Source organism: Nicotiana tomentosiformis, chromosome 8 (genome assembly GCF_000390325.3).
Source record: "Nicotiana tomentosiformis chromosome 8, ASM39032v3, whole genome shotgun sequence".
Taxonomy (NCBI): domain Eukaryota; kingdom Viridiplantae; phylum Streptophyta; class Magnoliopsida; order Solanales; family Solanaceae; genus Nicotiana; species Nicotiana tomentosiformis.
In genome coordinates, this window is record NC_090819.1 from 87258183 (window position 1) to 87274967 (window position 16785).

Below are 16785 nucleotides of genomic sequence, written 5' to 3' on the forward strand. Positions count from 1 at the left end.
AGCCACCTCAAGTAATTCAACTTTTGAGAAACAAGGGATGCCCCGTAAGTCATGCTCTTATCCCTTGCTTGAGTTTTGTCCTAACTGGGTTTTCTAAGGAGGTTTTTAACGAGGTAACAAACGGGACATTTCAAGTTGGAGTACACGAGAACAAACATATTTCATTTCCCGACTCCTCAAGAATCTCCGAGTTGAACAATGAAGGGACTAGATATACTACGACTGGGACTGGAACGCCAGCTAACACCCAAAACTTGTAACTTTCTCCAAAACGCCTCAAGGCGAAATGATGTAATCAATGAAATGTTGTTGAAATAAATGAGATACCTATTCATTGAAATTCATTCTCCTAAGTCTCTCAACAAAAAGGTATGTTCGACCAGCTTGAACAAAACCCTTTGGCCCTTGGCCCGACTTAATAAAAAGGTACGTTCGACCAACTCGAACAAAACCCTTTGGCCCCGTTGGCCAACAAAAAGGTACGTTCGACCAGCTCGAACAAAACCCTTTGGCCCTTGGCCACGACACAACAAAAAGGTATGTTTGACCAGCTCAAACAAAACCCTTTGGCCCTTGGCCACGACTTAACTAAAAGGTATGTTCGATCATCTCGAACAAAACCCTTTGGCCCTTGGCCACAACTTAATTAAAAGGTATGTTCGACCAGCTCGAACAACACCCATTGACCCTTGGCCACAAATTAACTAAAAGGTACGTTCGACCAGCTCGAACAGCACCATCGGCCCTTGGCCACGACTTAACAAAAAGGTGTGTTCGACCATCTTCAACAAAACCCTTTGGCCCTTGGCCACGACTCAACTAAGAGGCATGTCCGACTAGCTAGAGCAAAACCTCCTCGGCTTATGGCCACTCAACCTCACGATTATCGCAACCTAGAGGATAACAACGAAGGAAGGAAGTACAAAAGCAGAACACAGAAGCACAGAAACAAATCATACAAAGGTAAGAAAGGTACGTATATGTCACGTCCCAAAATCCCACCACAGGCGTCGTGATAGCACTTAGTCTATAAAACTAGGTAAGCCAATTACAATTACAATTAAATAATATATTTTTTTAAAAATATATTATTTAATACACGTGTTGATACCAACAGCGAAAATAATTATAACACTATCCCAAGACTGGTAATACTGAGTCACGAACTCTAACTGAATACATGCAATGAATCTCAAAGATCGAATATACAATACTGTTCGAATAAGAGTTGGCAGTACAATAAAATGGAAAAACTCCAAGGGACTGCGACGATCAAGCAGCTTTACCTTGAATCCTTGCGATCAACACACTAACTCTGCCCGAGTCTGATACCTCTAATACCTGGATCTGCACAAAAATATGCAGAAGTGTAGTATGAGTACATCACACTCGGTACCCAGTAAGTATCAAGACTAACGTCGGTGGAGTAGTGACGAGGTACAGTCAAGACACTCACTAGTCAAATAACCTGTGCAATATAGCAGTATACAATAGTACTGAAAAATAACTAGCAATGATAACAACAAAATCGACCAGTGATATAACAACAAGGCAACAAGAACATCATAATTATTGCTCAGACGAATAAGGAACACAAGTACAACCAATTAAACATGTCCTTCAAATATAAATCTTTCACATATAATTCTTTCGAATAAATACCTTCCGAATATAATTCTTTGAAATAATATTTTGAATATAATTCTTTAAAATAAAAGTCACCTTGTGATACCTCATTTCAAAATCATAAACATACGGGTCTCAACCCACTTTCATATTTTCACGGCTCCTCGTGCCTATATTTCTATCACAACTGCACGGACAACTCACGTGCCAATAATATCAATGTATATAAGATCCACATGATTAATTTATTTCACACTAAAGTAAGTTTACAATTTTTAAAATAAGTAAGAAATCAACAAAGAAATGAATTTATTTTAGAAATCATTTGGGTGAATAAAATAACATTTCACTTAATTTAAAGTATCAGATAAACTACTGACTTGGATGTAAGACTATTTAATTTAAAACATAATAATAATATTTTTTATTTAAATCAATTCAATCATCAAAAATCGGTAAGAAAAACTAGAAATATACTTCTTCAAAGTCTCGTGCTAAAAAGCCAAAGCCAATACAATACAACTAGGAGCACAAAATACATAATAATAAAGTCAACTAGTACATCACGAAAGAAGACAAGAATTTACATATTAAATGAAACAAAATCACCCAAGACAAAAACATAAATAAAGAAATATCAACAGGGCACTCCCGAGGTACCGCCTTATAGTCCCAAATCATAAATAAATTCACAATATCTTATTTTCCTTATATCACCGCGGGAGCCTTCACATTTCATTATTTTTTAAAGAAATCATTTTCCTAGAAATAACATCCCGCGTTTTAGCCACCCTTATCACACCACATGACTTCTAGTAGTTCCCCTACTAGCCACGTATTTCAAGCCACCCTTATCTCACCGCATGCGTTTCAATACCCTGACCTTATATCACCGCATGCGTATTAATATTACAATATTTCACAAATCGCACCTCAAGTGCCCAAATATTATAGCATAATACAATTTACACCTCAAGTGCTCACATATCACAACATATCACAAATTGCACATCAAGTGCTCAAATATTACAGCATATCACAAATTGTACATCAAGTACTCAAATATTACAACATATCACAAATTGCACATCAAGTACTCAAATATTACAACATTTCACAAATTGCACATCAAGTGCTCAAATATTACAACTTTTCACAGAAATCAACAATACTTTATTTTTCCACAATAAGGAGCTCACGACTCGATCATAATGTGTACAATGTTTTAACAATATGTTCGGGAGTGAACAACTCAACTGAATAATATTTCACAATTTGGCACTTTGCCTCAACATGATTCACGGCCTTTATAATTCAATTCCAAATTTTCAACAACGTGAACCGAAAAGTAATTCATCCAGAAATAACACCTCTTTTAAATCACAACTTCAAGAAATAAATAGATTTATTCATCTTATTAACTAAAGTTTTTTCCATTTAAATTATCTGTAGGTAAAAATCAATAATGAAAGTGTTTTCCATAAAAATGGCAACTCAAACAAGCACAGAGTTCACATAAAAGTCAAGTGGCAATCACACTAAATTATCATATAAAAACAACCTCGGCAAACAAGGAATGAGGCATGACAAATAAGGGATTTAATAAGTTACAACAATTTTTCAATTTAATACTTAAGAGCGTCTACGAATTTCAACCGATATAATATGCACATATAAACCAAGTACGTACTCGTCATCTCGCGTACATGGTTTCAATTACACAATTTTCACATAAGACTCAATGCCTAAGGGGTAATTTCCCCACTCAAGGTTAGGCAAGACACTTACCTTTTTGAAGTTAGGCCGATATTCCAAAATCTCATTCTTGCTTGAATTGACCTCCGGACAGCTCAAATCTAACCAAATTAATTCAATTCAGTGAATACTAATTATAGGAATTAATTCCATATGAAAATACTAATTTTCCAATAAAATTCGAAATTTAACTCAAAATTCCCACGTCTCGGAATCCGATGAAACTCACAAAATCCGAAAATCCATTAAATTATGAGTCAAACCATAGCAGTTTCACTCAAATCTGACTCCGAATCGACACCGAAATCTCAAAAATTCATTTCTATGAGATTTCTAAAATTTTTCCAAATTTCAATCTCAAAACACTAATTAAATGGTGAAAACAAATGATGTATTAGGGTAATCTAACCATAATTGAGTTAAGAACACTTATCCTGATATTTTATCTGAAAATCTCTCAAAAAGCCTCTCCCCAAGCTCTAATTTGTCAAAAATAAAAAATGGGACGAAGTCCCCTGCTTTATAACTCACAGTTCTGTCAGGCCGCCCTCGGTCCTCGGCGTTCGACCCTGGTCCTCGACCTTCGACCCTGGCCCTCCATCATCGGCCTCGATCCTGGGCCTTCGATCCTCGGCCTCGATCCTCAACTTTTGACCCTGGCCCTCGATCATCGGCCTCGATCCTCGGCCTCGGTCCTGGGCCTCGATCCTTGGCCTTCGACCCTGGCCCTCTATCATCGGCCTCGATCCTCGGCCTCGGTCCTCGGCCTTCGACCCTGCCCCTGAATTTCCGGCAGAATAAAAATTGCAGCAGCTGTTTAAGTCCAACTTTTGATCCGTTAACCATACGAAACTCACCCGAGGTCCTCGGGACCTCAACCAAATACACCAATAAGTCCTAAAACATCATACAAACTTATTTGAAACCTCAAATCAGATAAAATGACGCTAAAACCACGAATCATACACCAATTCAACCTTAATGAAACTAAGAAATTCCAACTTCTACTTTCGACGCCGAAACCTATCAAATCAAGTCTGATTGACCTCAAATTTTGCACACAAGTCATAAATGACATAACGGACCTATGAAAATTTTCAGAACTGGATTCCGACCCCGATATCAAAAAGTCAACTCCCCGGCCATTTCAAACCTAATTTAACTACGGACTTCCAAATAAAATTCCGAACACGCTCCTAAGTCTAAAATCACCATACGGAGCTGTTGGAATCATCAAAATTCCATTACGGATTTTCTCGGCTCCTTCTTCCTAGATTCTCCAAATTTTACAACTATGTCTAACTTGCCTTCTCATGTTAGTGGCAGGGAAGTTTTCGATATGAATAAAGAGATTCAAGCTACTTTGCTAGTTGTTGTGGCTTCCGTTCGCGGAGGAGACGCCATCTATGCCATTAAAGTGGAGGTTCTTCCCTCAGTGGAAGAAATTATTCCCCACAACCCTGACGCGAAACCGGATTTGTAACGGCAGCCGGAGTCGGTGGTTGAGGTTTTCCGATCCTCTCTAACAGCCAAGCGTTTAGCGGAGTTCAAGGCTAAGTACGGCCTTCTTAATCAAGTGGATCTTGTACCTACCAATGACGATGAAGTGTACACTCACCGCCTTGGGTATTGCGCTCTTTTTGCTTATCCCTTCACTATTGGCTATTCATTCCTTCTTCCCCCTTTAGTGGAAGAATTTTGCCATTTTTACCGGGTTTGTCCGGTTGAGCTCGCACCCTTGGTATACAAAGTGATCAAGATGTTATTTAAGTTCGCCGAGCTAGCGGACGTCGAGATCACCCTGCAACATCTAGTGCACATGTTCATGCCCAATTTCTATTGGGGTATGATGTTGAACATTCGACCTTATGGAAGCAAATCCCTGGTTGCCAGGATGGACGACAAGGGTAGTCGACAATTTTGGCTCGACTTCTTTTTTGTCAAGACCGAGGCCGTCGTGGACGATGCCACTGATTTTCCTGAAGCTTGCAACTGCACTCGAAAGTACTCGCACTTACTTTTTCCCTTTCGCATAGTCATGTACTTTTGAGTTTCTGAGTTAATACTTCTCGTTTTGCAGCTACTGTTCAACCTCTTCAATTGGTGGCGCACCTCACCGACTGGGTTAGGCAAGTCCTCTCTTACACTGCGGGGATCCGTGACTGGTCGAGCTTTTGGCAAAAGTACAAGTTGACTCCTCCTCTGAACAGTAACGTCGTTCTTCGAATGGTGTTGTGTTTGTAACCGTTCATTTTATTTTGCCTATCTTTATATTTCTTTCTAGGTCCCGCCAAGAAGGTTGCTAAAAGGAATCTGGCGCCGACGCCTTCTTTTAGGAGAAGGAGGGGAGTTGCTTCCTCTACTCCTACCCCTGTTTCAACCGCTATGCCCGTTCTTCCCTTGGCTCCTCCCCGCATTGAGGATGAGGAAGTTTCTCCACCCGACGCGGACCTGAGGCCCAAGAAGAGGAAAGTCGTAGATGGGGGAGACGGTGTACTAGTGGCAGTTGGTTGAGGGAAGTATAGGAGGTCACATGGGAAATGGAGTGTAACTCTGTAGCTGGCTGAATTGTTAATTTTTGTTAACTTGCCGTAAAAATAGCATGGCTAGCCAGTTTTCGGATTGGTAAATAAAAAATAGCCAGCGTTTGCAAAGTCATAGAAAATTAGCCACTATTTTGCTGCAACACAGTAAGTTCCAGCATAATATACTGGAGATTGGTGCACCTGTGTATGAACTTCCAGCATAATATGCTGGAACTCTAGCACACGGAAAGTTCCAGCATAATATACTGGAGATTTGAGCACTTGTGTATGAACTTCCAGCATATTATGCTGGACCAGTATATTATGCTGGAAGTTCACATGTAAAAAATTCGAACTCCAGTATATTATGCTGGAATATTTTCCAGATTTTGAGCAGTATTTTCGTTCAGATTTATCTTTACATGAAAAATGGCTAAATTTCGATTACTTTTGAAACTGTGGCTATTTTTCAATTACCACTTGTAAATCTGCTATTTTTTAATTTCACCCTAACCTGCCGGGTGGTTGCATTGCACTAGATATAGCCCATTTTCTTGGATATATTTGGTATGAAAAGATAATATTTTTCAATTTTTTATTTGATTGGCTTATATATTTTAAAAAATATTTTTCTTTAGAGCACATTTTCTCCTAATTTCTGAGTCGCGGAGTAATTTTCCAATGCTCTCCCATGCCATAGCCAACTTATGGTTTCCGCTCTCTCAACCCCATGCATTCTCCGCCCAACTCGGCAACTCCCTCCCCCCACCCGCTCCAACCCCACCCCTCCCACTTCATCCACCCCACCCCACCCCACCCCACCCCAACCCAAACCCCCACCAACCTCGCTCCCACCCGCCCAGAGTTAGTTAATTTATCACATTATATTTTCCCTTCACACCAAACACACCCATAATAATCTTTTTTGCATTGTCTGTGGAAAAGGATTCAGAGAGAATTTTATTCTCATCCAAGCTAAAGAAGTATATTCCTCAGTTATTACGTGCATATTCGGTTATATACTAAATATAAACTTGAAAATGAATCAACCAATGAGGGAATGACAGTAGATTTAAGCTTAACCAATTGATTCATTTTACTACTGATGAAAAGTCTTGCTTTTACCCCTTAAATCAATATTCTTGATTAACATGAAAAGTCACATCGCTTCTACATTAATTTTGCACGCAAACTCATATTGTAATCTCTTCAAATGCAGAATTGTTGAATGTCAAATACAGCTCTTTAAATGGTAAAGAAATTAAGAAACGGAAGTACTATATAATTAATGATCTCTTCAAAACTACTCCTATTTAGGTTTCTTGTACAGTTAAAGTTTAACTTCAAGATTATTCCTGCATTTTTGCTTTTAGTTTCAAAATTCATAAAGCCTAAGGAAAATATCCCTTACACCTTTAATGATGAAAAAAACAGAGAGCAGAGTTGTAAATCAAATCTCAACCGTCACATCAAATTAAAAAGATCAAAATCTTCTTTCTCTATATCTAGTCTCTAGTTATAAAATGGAAGAAGATAAACAAAAATGCATGCGATGGGTACAAGTGATGTGATGTGAGAAATTAGAGTTAAAAGTTTAAGAATCTGGCACAGTTAAAGTCTTTCTATTTTCCTCAACTTCTCAATAAATAAGTTTCAGATTGAGTCTAATTAAAGTCTTTTTTCACTTCTCCTCTAGTTGGTTGAGATTAGATAAAATGAGACAGGTTTGTTACTTTTTCTACTGCCTACAAAACGAGCTAACGTCCAACAATTGAACCACTGTTACACTTTAATTTTATGTGACGCCCCGTAATCCAAAACAAATACTCCCTCCGTTTCAAATTAGATGAGATACTTTCCTTTTTAGTTTGTTCCAAAATAAATAACACATTTATAAATTTAGAAATAATTCAACTTTAAACTCTTCATTTTACCAATTTTACCCTTAATGAGAAGCTTTTATAACCACACAAATATCATGGCCCCACAAAACTTTTACCCTTAAGCTTTTAAGATCACAAGTTTCAAAATCTTTTTTTTTTCTTAAACTCCGTGCCGAATCAAACTACATCATCTAAATTGAAACGGAATAGTATGTAGAACATGCCTAAAGCTCGAGATAATGATTGAATGAAAATGGTTAGAAGAAAAACCATAAAATTAAGATTGTTACCAGCAAGGATTAATTAAGCTAGGAGTTAAGGTTTAAGTATGGGTTTTCATTAAACCTAATGATATGGAAATTATGTTAATCTCTCTTGTTTTCCACTAGATTACTCACACAAGTGATATAGTTGATTGAGCAGAAATAAGTTCCAAGAAGCAATCATGTTAATCCCTCTCCAAACGGCTTCTCTACATAATTTCTGTGGCATAGTAGATCATAAAACCAAGTTTGGAAAGCTCTAATACCAAATGATCACTTGTCACAAATGGAAGGAAAAAGCTTCAAGAGATGGCTAAAGTTTATGTTTTATTCATTGCGAAAATATAAATTGCACATCAGTGTCCCTTTTAATCATTTTTTGGCACCAACCAACAATCAACCCCATAACTGCCTGCTAACTGACTTGCTACCACTAGTTCCAACTATTTCCCAACAAACAAATCCCTTACTACTGTAATCAAAATCGCCGCAAATACTCTCCTTTTTTTGATATACTTTCATTTTGTTCAAAAATATCTTAGTTTTCAAACTAGCAGAGTACACTCTTTTTAAGATAAAATACGTTAATTTGAATTTAAAGTGACAAATATATTACATTTAAGAAAGAAAAACAAATATTATATAAGTAAAACCAGTTCTTTTAATGGGAAAGGGTAAAAGGAGTAAAAGACAATTGTTGGGTAGCAAGTAGCCCGTTTTCCTGCCTAACAAAAATGCTGCACATGGGCATTAAAAGAAAAAAAGGGAAAACACAATAGATTTGTGAAACCGTAAGAAATAAATAAGAGGGCCATTAGAAAGATCTACCTTTTACATTTCAGCAAGTCCATCCCTATTTTCTAGTGAATTTCCAATAATGCATGAAATGGAAGCTATGCCCTCTTGATATGCAAGAATTGGATTGTTATTAACTCCCAATTAGCAAATATACATATATAGCACTAAGAGGTAGATAAGACGTAAAATGCTATATAAGATAAGTTGTACGCGTTAGTGCAAGAATGACAATTCATTGATTACCAATTATGACTTTTCCCCGTCGTTCAAGCTCATACAGCATGAGAAGTGCAGCCGAATCTTGTGAACTTTTCTTATCAGCTCTTTCATCCCCAGTAAGCTCTATCAAACCATAGTCGGGTATGGTCAACGAGATTTGAGATGCAAAAGTGTTGTAAACCTTCCTTTTATCAGAGCCTTCACCGCATTCAATCAGTGACCTGTGCATACCCGAATTTACACTCAATACGCGAAAAACTAGGAAATAGTTTGATAAAAACAAGAGGGAAAAGAACTGGTTGGCGGATAAGCTGGTTTTACTTACTTGGATTTACGCTCTGTTGACTCTAAACTAGGCATAGGCCACTGCAGTTTTTTGCACAGTTCATAAAGTGATTGGCGTGGTCCACCCTTTTTCATGTTGATTGGCCCAATTTCTGCCAAGTACAGCGGAGAAAAGCATTAATCCAAGGGTTTAAGGAGATGAGCATCAGTAACTGATTTTCTTCAATCATCTAACTTTGAGAAAGATTTTGTCAAACCAAAGGGTGGGGAGCTCGGTTACAATGGTTTATAAAGATACGTGAGTTTTCATGTTAAAAAAGCTACATACTTTGTTAATGTAAAGAGACTGAGTTGAGGAGGCAAAGCAATGTCTGGATAGTCCAGGGTTAAGAGACTCAAAAGCCCCCATTATGTGTTATTGAAACTTACTAAACTATTAGAGCATAAGTTAACCACCAGCTATTTTACTACTTTGACCCATTCTTTAGCTAGTAGTTAGGATTTTGTTAGTCCTTTATTTTCTCAAATAAATCTCCTTATTCAAGGAGTTTGTTTAGCAAGTAGTTTAGTCCTCCTCTTCCAGAGGAGTTAGTTTAGGGAATTGGTTTTTCACTCGTGTATTTAAAGGTTGGCATTGCACACCGCATATGCTAACAAGTCCCAAACCAGAATTTTCAGTCTTCGCGATCGACTTGCGCGATTCACAAAAGACTCCCAACCAGTCACTGAATATTTGTCTTGTCTTGATTAGGCAACACTTCCTGGTGTGACTGATTATTTTATCAAAGAGTGACATAAAACAAAGAAAAGAAGGAAAAAAGAACATTACAAAGAAATGCAAGGGTACCATTAAAACTCAAATCTCTAAGGTAGATAACCATTATTTTCACACGAGAGTAATTTTCAGAAATTCTGGAAAATGCCAAAAGACAAATTTCAATCCAAGTGCTGTAACTTCTGTTGGATTCACAAAGAGACAGGTGCTAATTCACCAAGGAGGCAGGAGGATGCTGGGGCTTTTCACATTGTAATAGAAAGCAATCGATAGAATATGCAGGATATTATCTTTTCAATCAACCAATCTTAATACCTTATAAATAAAAGTAATGCATAGTTAGCAACTTAGCATATTCAGAAAAAGTTACTTTTCAGCATATAATGAGTTAAACCGAAATGTAGCAAATTGTAATAGAAAAAAAAGGAATTTACACTTGACTTCTATCTGCTGAGCTATAAATCTTCAACACTTTAATATATATTCAGTAGTGACACAGAATGGAAAAGAAAGCATAATCACCCTACACAATGCTTTCTCCACTATGCACCTAAAAAGGATTTCCTCTCCTAAATTCTGTTATATCACTTCTTCTGGGAGGGGGTATTGGCCCGTGAATAGTGGAAGGTGTAGGAGCAAGGCGCAACCTTTGGTAGGATTTGAACACAACACCTAAATATGCAGGCAGAGCTGCGACTATTAGGCTGCAACGCCTATACAATGCTACATCATTACTAAATTTCAAATCTGATGGACTTTTCAGGGATATCAATTGAAGTTTGTGAGTATCACCTGGCCACCACAATGCTATTCCCTTTCAAACGGGCATAATAAACTAAGTCTAATTATAGAATATTATGTACATTCCAATCCTAAGAATATTTGACTTAATTATGTACAGCCCTTTCCAAAATGTTTGACCCCTTCTCCTCAAATAGAAGCCTTCAGCTTTTACTTCAATATTTAATCTTAATGAGACTGTTGAGACATACTTCAACTAACAATACTTTTAATATTTGTCTGTTATCTGAAATACTCTCAATCTCGCTCCAGTTAACAATGTACATAATCCTTCTTCTTTAATCTTGCTGAGGAATCAAACAAAGTCATCTCTCTTGAAATAGAGGGATATGTATCTAATTAGACATAAGGTAAAACAATATTTAGTCTGATTGAACTTTAGCTTCTTTATACTACACTACAAAATAGATATGGCCCAGAAAATCAAATGAAGTGATAAGCGTTGGATGGGTATGTTGGTACTGAAGAGGATGGCAAGTTTACCATTTTCATAAAACTGGCATAAGAAGATCAATTGTCCTGAAAAGCTTCCCAAGACTTGGGCTGAATTCAATATTTAAAGGAAGAAATTGCAAGAATATACCAATTGCTTCAGTGTGCATACCTTGGATGTCCTTATTTGAATTACAAGCACTGCTAGGTTGAGCTTTGGCCGTCTCTAAATTCGAAAGTATTGTCTTTTGCTTTTTGCATGGAGCCATAGCAGGACATGTATTATTCGCTTGGCTGCAGATGTCACCATCAGAGCCTAAAGAATGTGGCACATCAACAAGGCTGGTCTCTTGTTTCTTTTTCTTGGATGAAATTCCTTTATACTGTTGTAAGAATATGAGGGTAAAATAATGTCAGAAATAACTTAATCTAGAGCTTGGATAATCGGCAATCCATAACTGAAGAATTTGATTAATCCATCCAGATGGAAACTGTCATCTAGCTCAACATTAATTGCAACAGCAATGCCAGAGAATAATGTCGTCTTATCGAGTAATGTTTTTGTTCCAATTTATTAAACCATGTAATGGTCAGTTTGAAATTGATCTTTATGCAACGTAAATGCATGCAGGCACGTAAAAACTTTATCAACACAATTCTTTAGCATCTTTACAGATTTCATAAACATCAGAAAGTTCTCTTTCCAAATTTGGAAAAGTTGCAAAGCTTGACTCAAATAAGCTAATTCTGATAAAAAATAAACACCTAGTTAACTATGCATTCTCTTTTCAGTTATAGTACTTCGATAGACATGAGGCAACTCGGAAAGCAACCAACTCATTGGTCTCCACTTGAACCCAAGAAACGAAAAAAAATTCAGAAACAAAACAAAAGAACAAGAAGAATGCCTCACTGACAAAAGAGTTAAACATTGCAACATCAGTAGTTGCAATGGTAACTTTCACGAACAAAAGTACAACAAAGCCTAGCATGAGTTTCTTTCTTCTTATCTTTCTTTCCACATTACCTAAGGCTGTTTCTACCATGTGAATAATGGCCCATTAATTAAACGGACCAAACATAGGACAGGAATCATCTTCCTGGCTAAGACATACCTCTAAGTCCTTCAATAATTTCAGAGCTGCTTGCCCCTTTGCATTTTTTCTAGTTTGTCCACATCCCTCAGCAACCAGCAACTCATCTTTCAGCTGTAACCTAAGCTCTGCATGCACGGTATCCCCCTTCACCATGCAATGGTCTTTCAAGAAGTAGCCAAGCGAGTCACACAATTCTATGAGCTCACGCAACGGAGGTAGTTCGAGCTTATCAGGAGTCACGATGGGAGATAATAGTGGCTTGACGATCTTCCAAACTTCATCCAGGTTAAGCTTAGTATCAATAAGTATTGCTCCAGCAATACTCTCCACCAAGTCTCCAAGTACCTATAACAAATTAATATCCCATGAATATAAGCAGCCTGCTATAAATACTTTCATATATAGCAATGGATTAATGTAACATATGCTGAACAATGTTGTATCCTAGGATGACATTCAAGACTACAGTTGGCATTGAGGTTAATAACATATGGTTACAGTGAAATGTCCGTCAAGAAACAGTAATAGAACCTTTGGGGCTTTGTTTCCTTGGAGTGAACAAGAATCAGAGACTGACTTCACAAATGCTGATATTTCACTTTCAAGATATCCAGAGTGATGTTGAAGATGGACATGAAGCTCCCTCTTCACAGCAGCATAAGCAAAATTATCATTATTGACAGAAGCAGCGCGCAAATCTGTCAGTTCCCCAGGATCAATATCCTTATGCTTCTGGTAAAGGTACCAGGTAATGAGAATGTCCAGTACTGAGTCGCCGAGAAATTCAAGTCTCTGCCACATACAAGAAAATAAGTCTAAAGCTAAAAACAGGCAATATCTTAAGAAACAACTGTCTATTGAGATATATAATCAGCATTAATTCATATTTATATCTAAATTAGGGACTATTCTTTAACCAACCTGATAATTGTAACTAACGTCCACTTCTAGCACAGTAGCATGTGTTATAGCTTCTAGTAGCAATCCCTTGACAGAAAATTTATAGGTAAGCTTCAACTCAAGGTCTTCAATATCTTTAGCTTTAGGGGTATAGGAGTAAAGAGATGCAGTTTTGATCGCATCCTCTACTAATGAAGGTTCAAGTTCAGCTTCAACACCAAGCCATTTCATCAATTTCAGGGCAGCAATAAACCCACCACCAACGTAGTATGCACCTATCAGCGCTTCGACACAGTCAGATATTGTTTTTGAGACCATCCATCTATGCCCTCTATCACAGTGCTTCCCAACTACTACTTTGGGATCTTCAGTCAAAAATTTCTTGTCCAAAGGCACTTCTGACGTCTCAACCCCATGGTCACAAGGACAAAGCCGAAGGGAAAGCTGTCCAGGAGCAGTCCATCGGCGTGGATCAAATGCTCCATCCCTTATATAGCCCTGTAATTAGACATGTAAAGCGTGATTAGAAATGGAAGTGAGAGTATAACTAATACAGATGTCAAATATTTGAGGCATACAGGAAAAAAGGGCAATTTAAAATTGCCAGGTGGAAAGGATATAGCATCCACATTTCTTTGAGGATTAACAAAACAAGATGGATTTCAATATGCCATGACGAAAGTGCTTAAAAACCAGAAGACAGCAACCCATGGGGATTGTGAACAGGTTGATATATAAAAACGGCTTAGCCTGTAGCAAGTTCCCACCATCTAGCACCATGTCTGTCTTTTTTAAGTTAAAATGACTAGCAAACTTTTGATGCTATCAGCATCTTTGTTGTGTAAGCAAGTCTACATAAGATCAATTGATACCACTGAATATTTGCCCATGAATTCTCTTAGCACCAAAATAGGATGAAAATTCCTGGTGAGTTCAATAATATTACAACCCCTGACTTAGAACGGTGCTTAGTTAGTTCAAGCTCTTCTACCAACTCCCAAATTTCAGCTTTGCATAATTTCACTACTTAGCTAATCCCAAATTGGCTTCAACTTTGGAGGTTTTCAACAAAAGCAACTACAAACCAAAGAGACACAGACAAAGGATCAAACTGCAAGAGAGTCCCTTTTTGTGATTATTGTGGAATATCCCAATTTCGGTGATTAGATCCTCCAGCAAGGCCTAACTTTTACAATCCTCGCTGAAACCAAGTAATTGGCATATTATTCAAGTAAACACTAAGAAAGTCAAGCTATTTACTGCTTATTTTCTACGATAAGCTTCAAACGGTTCGTAAAAGCTATTAACGACATTTTTGCCTTGATTTATGTGCCATAGACTCTCTTATGAATCCTAATTCATCCATCCCAAGTAATCAATCTCTTATTCATGCTAATAATAAGCAAAATTTGTTATTTACTCCCGATTTTCACTGGCAAACTTTTAATGCTTCGTATTGACTTCTTCAATTGTAGAACATTGGACTCCCCAGGGATGGTTCATTCCCTTTGGAAGAAATCTCCAATGATTGGGAAATTGGAGAATTCTTGATTCTGAAGGGTCTTCTTAACTCTCTACCCCCACTGACTTCTCTTCCAGATTCCTTATCCTGGAAATCCAAAAACAGAACCTTCTCTGTGAAAAGTTATTATACAACCTAGACAAGCAGTACTCCCTCTTAACATAGCCATGGAAGTCTATTTGGAAGAACAAAACACCTTTAAAAATTAAATGTTTTTCTTAGATTGTGGCATATAGAAAATGTCTCACTCTTGATAATCTTCAAAAGAGAGACATTACTCTTTGCAACAGATGTGCTCCTTGTGAAGAGGCGGAAGAAATTAGCCATTCATTCCTCCATTGCAACTCCTCCCAACAGATTTGGCATCTCTTTTTTGCTGTTGCGGGAATCCAATGGTGTATGCCAAATAATACCGTGGAATTTTTGCTATCCTGGCATAGATTGGACCTTCAAAAATCTTCAAAAGAAGCCTGGAAAAGCATTCCTAAGGTGGTATGGTGGGTCATATGGAGAGAAAGAAATGCGAGAGTTTTTGAAGACAAGAGGGACAATGTTATTAATCTTAAGCTCAGGTGTATGTTTGTGCTTAGTCTTTGGTGCACCAAAACTACGACATACGTTTTAGAGCCGGAAGCTATAGTTGACTTTCTTAGTTTACACATATTGTAAGGTTCTCTTTTGGATGCACATTTGCCCCAACATTTCCTTAGTGCTAGTTGTTTATAATCACTAATATTCCTTTATTACTCACAAAAAAAATGCTTCATATTGACTTCTGACTTCGATGGACATAGTTCGGGATCACTGTAATTGATGCAGCTAGGTAAAGGATTGGAAAATGTGGGACCGGCCAAAGGTGGCTCTATATAGTTCTTACGCTTTTACAACTTCTATTTTATTTGGAACACTGAAATCGTTGGCTAAAAGAATTTCGCTCTAGCTCTCTAGTTCTTTTAGCTACCATTACATATTTTTACATGTGGAAAGTGAAAAGACATATGTGTCGGCGTTGTCCCAATCAAGCACTCTCTTTTGATCCAGTTAACGGGTGAAAACACACTCTTTTTTTGATAAAGTAATAAATTCTATTATGGAGACAAAGCTTTACATACCTGCAAATGGCGACTAGTTCCCACTTTATGGAGGGTTGAGTTACAAACAGCCCATGAACGCTGATCAGATAGCTGCCCTTCATGCTTCTTGGGGTATTTAAGAAAGAGGTGACAACTAACAGCATACTTCAGAACTGAGTCTCCAAGCAACTCCAGACGTTCCATGGAGAAACTCTCATTGCATCTTAGACTAGTAAGAGCTTCCAGAATCTGACCAAGAAGGATATTTAGTTAGACAAATGTCTAAGAGTTGTTCAGATAGTTGAGCAAATGATAGGACGAACCAATGAGCTTGATATATGTAAATCGCCTGAATGACTTGTTATCTCTTTCCTCAACTCGCTAGCCAACATCAGGGTCTCCAGACGGTGCATTAATGAGGGTAGCAAGTAGAAGGATTTCAAGATGTCTATCCGAATGTCTATACCCACCAGAAGTTCTGGTGGAATGTGAACATTATTCAGCGGCTTTTGGACCACCATTTTACTATCTTTTGAATTTGTTCCACAGGAAATGCCTGCTCAAAGAATCTCTGAACATCAACTTTATGTAATCTGAAACACTGAGCTCAATGCACCTATTAGGTACAGTGACAAGTTCAATGTATATCAATTCTTTCTAAAGAACCCAGGTAAAACTTTACCAACTTTGAACTACAAAGGTTATCTTCATTGTCAAACTTTACTTCCAATTTAAAATAAAAAAGAGTATGATTGTAGAAATGTTGCCAGAACAAGTTCAGTTTCAATTATGTGCATCTACAGATATGGTGTCAGATCAGATTTTTGTAGC

At 37.6% G+C, this 16785-nt stretch overlaps 1 protein-coding gene across 3 annotated transcripts in view; it reads right to left on the minus strand.

Moving 5' to 3' along the window:
- Positions 1-1130: 1130 nt before the first annotated feature.
- Positions 1131-16785, minus strand: part of LOC104086376 (endoribonuclease Dicer homolog 3a) — a 45382-nt gene continuing 29727 nt past the window's right edge. The window contains exons 18-27 of one of the 3 annotated variants that reach the window (XM_070182491.1): positions 16278-16510; positions 15994-16203; positions 13381-13857; positions 12991-13251; positions 12478-12804; positions 11535-11745; positions 9395-9506; positions 9094-9290; positions 3415-3482; positions 1131-1347 (exon numbers count right to left, since the gene is read on the minus strand). In XM_070182491.1, the coding sequence (XP_070038592.1) occupies positions 1273-1347; positions 3415-3482; positions 9094-9290; positions 9395-9506; positions 11535-11745; positions 12478-12804; positions 12991-13251; positions 13381-13857; positions 15994-16203; positions 16278-16510 (2171 nt within the window). In that variant the 3' untranslated portion in view covers positions 1131-1272. Of the gene's footprint in view, positions 1348-3414; positions 3483-8832; positions 9291-9394; positions 9507-11534; positions 11746-12477; positions 12805-12990; positions 13252-13380; positions 13858-15993; positions 16204-16277; positions 16511-16785 lie in introns of those variants that run through there. The other 2 variants (XM_070182492.1, XM_009590630.4) reach the window with 2 other exon arrangements.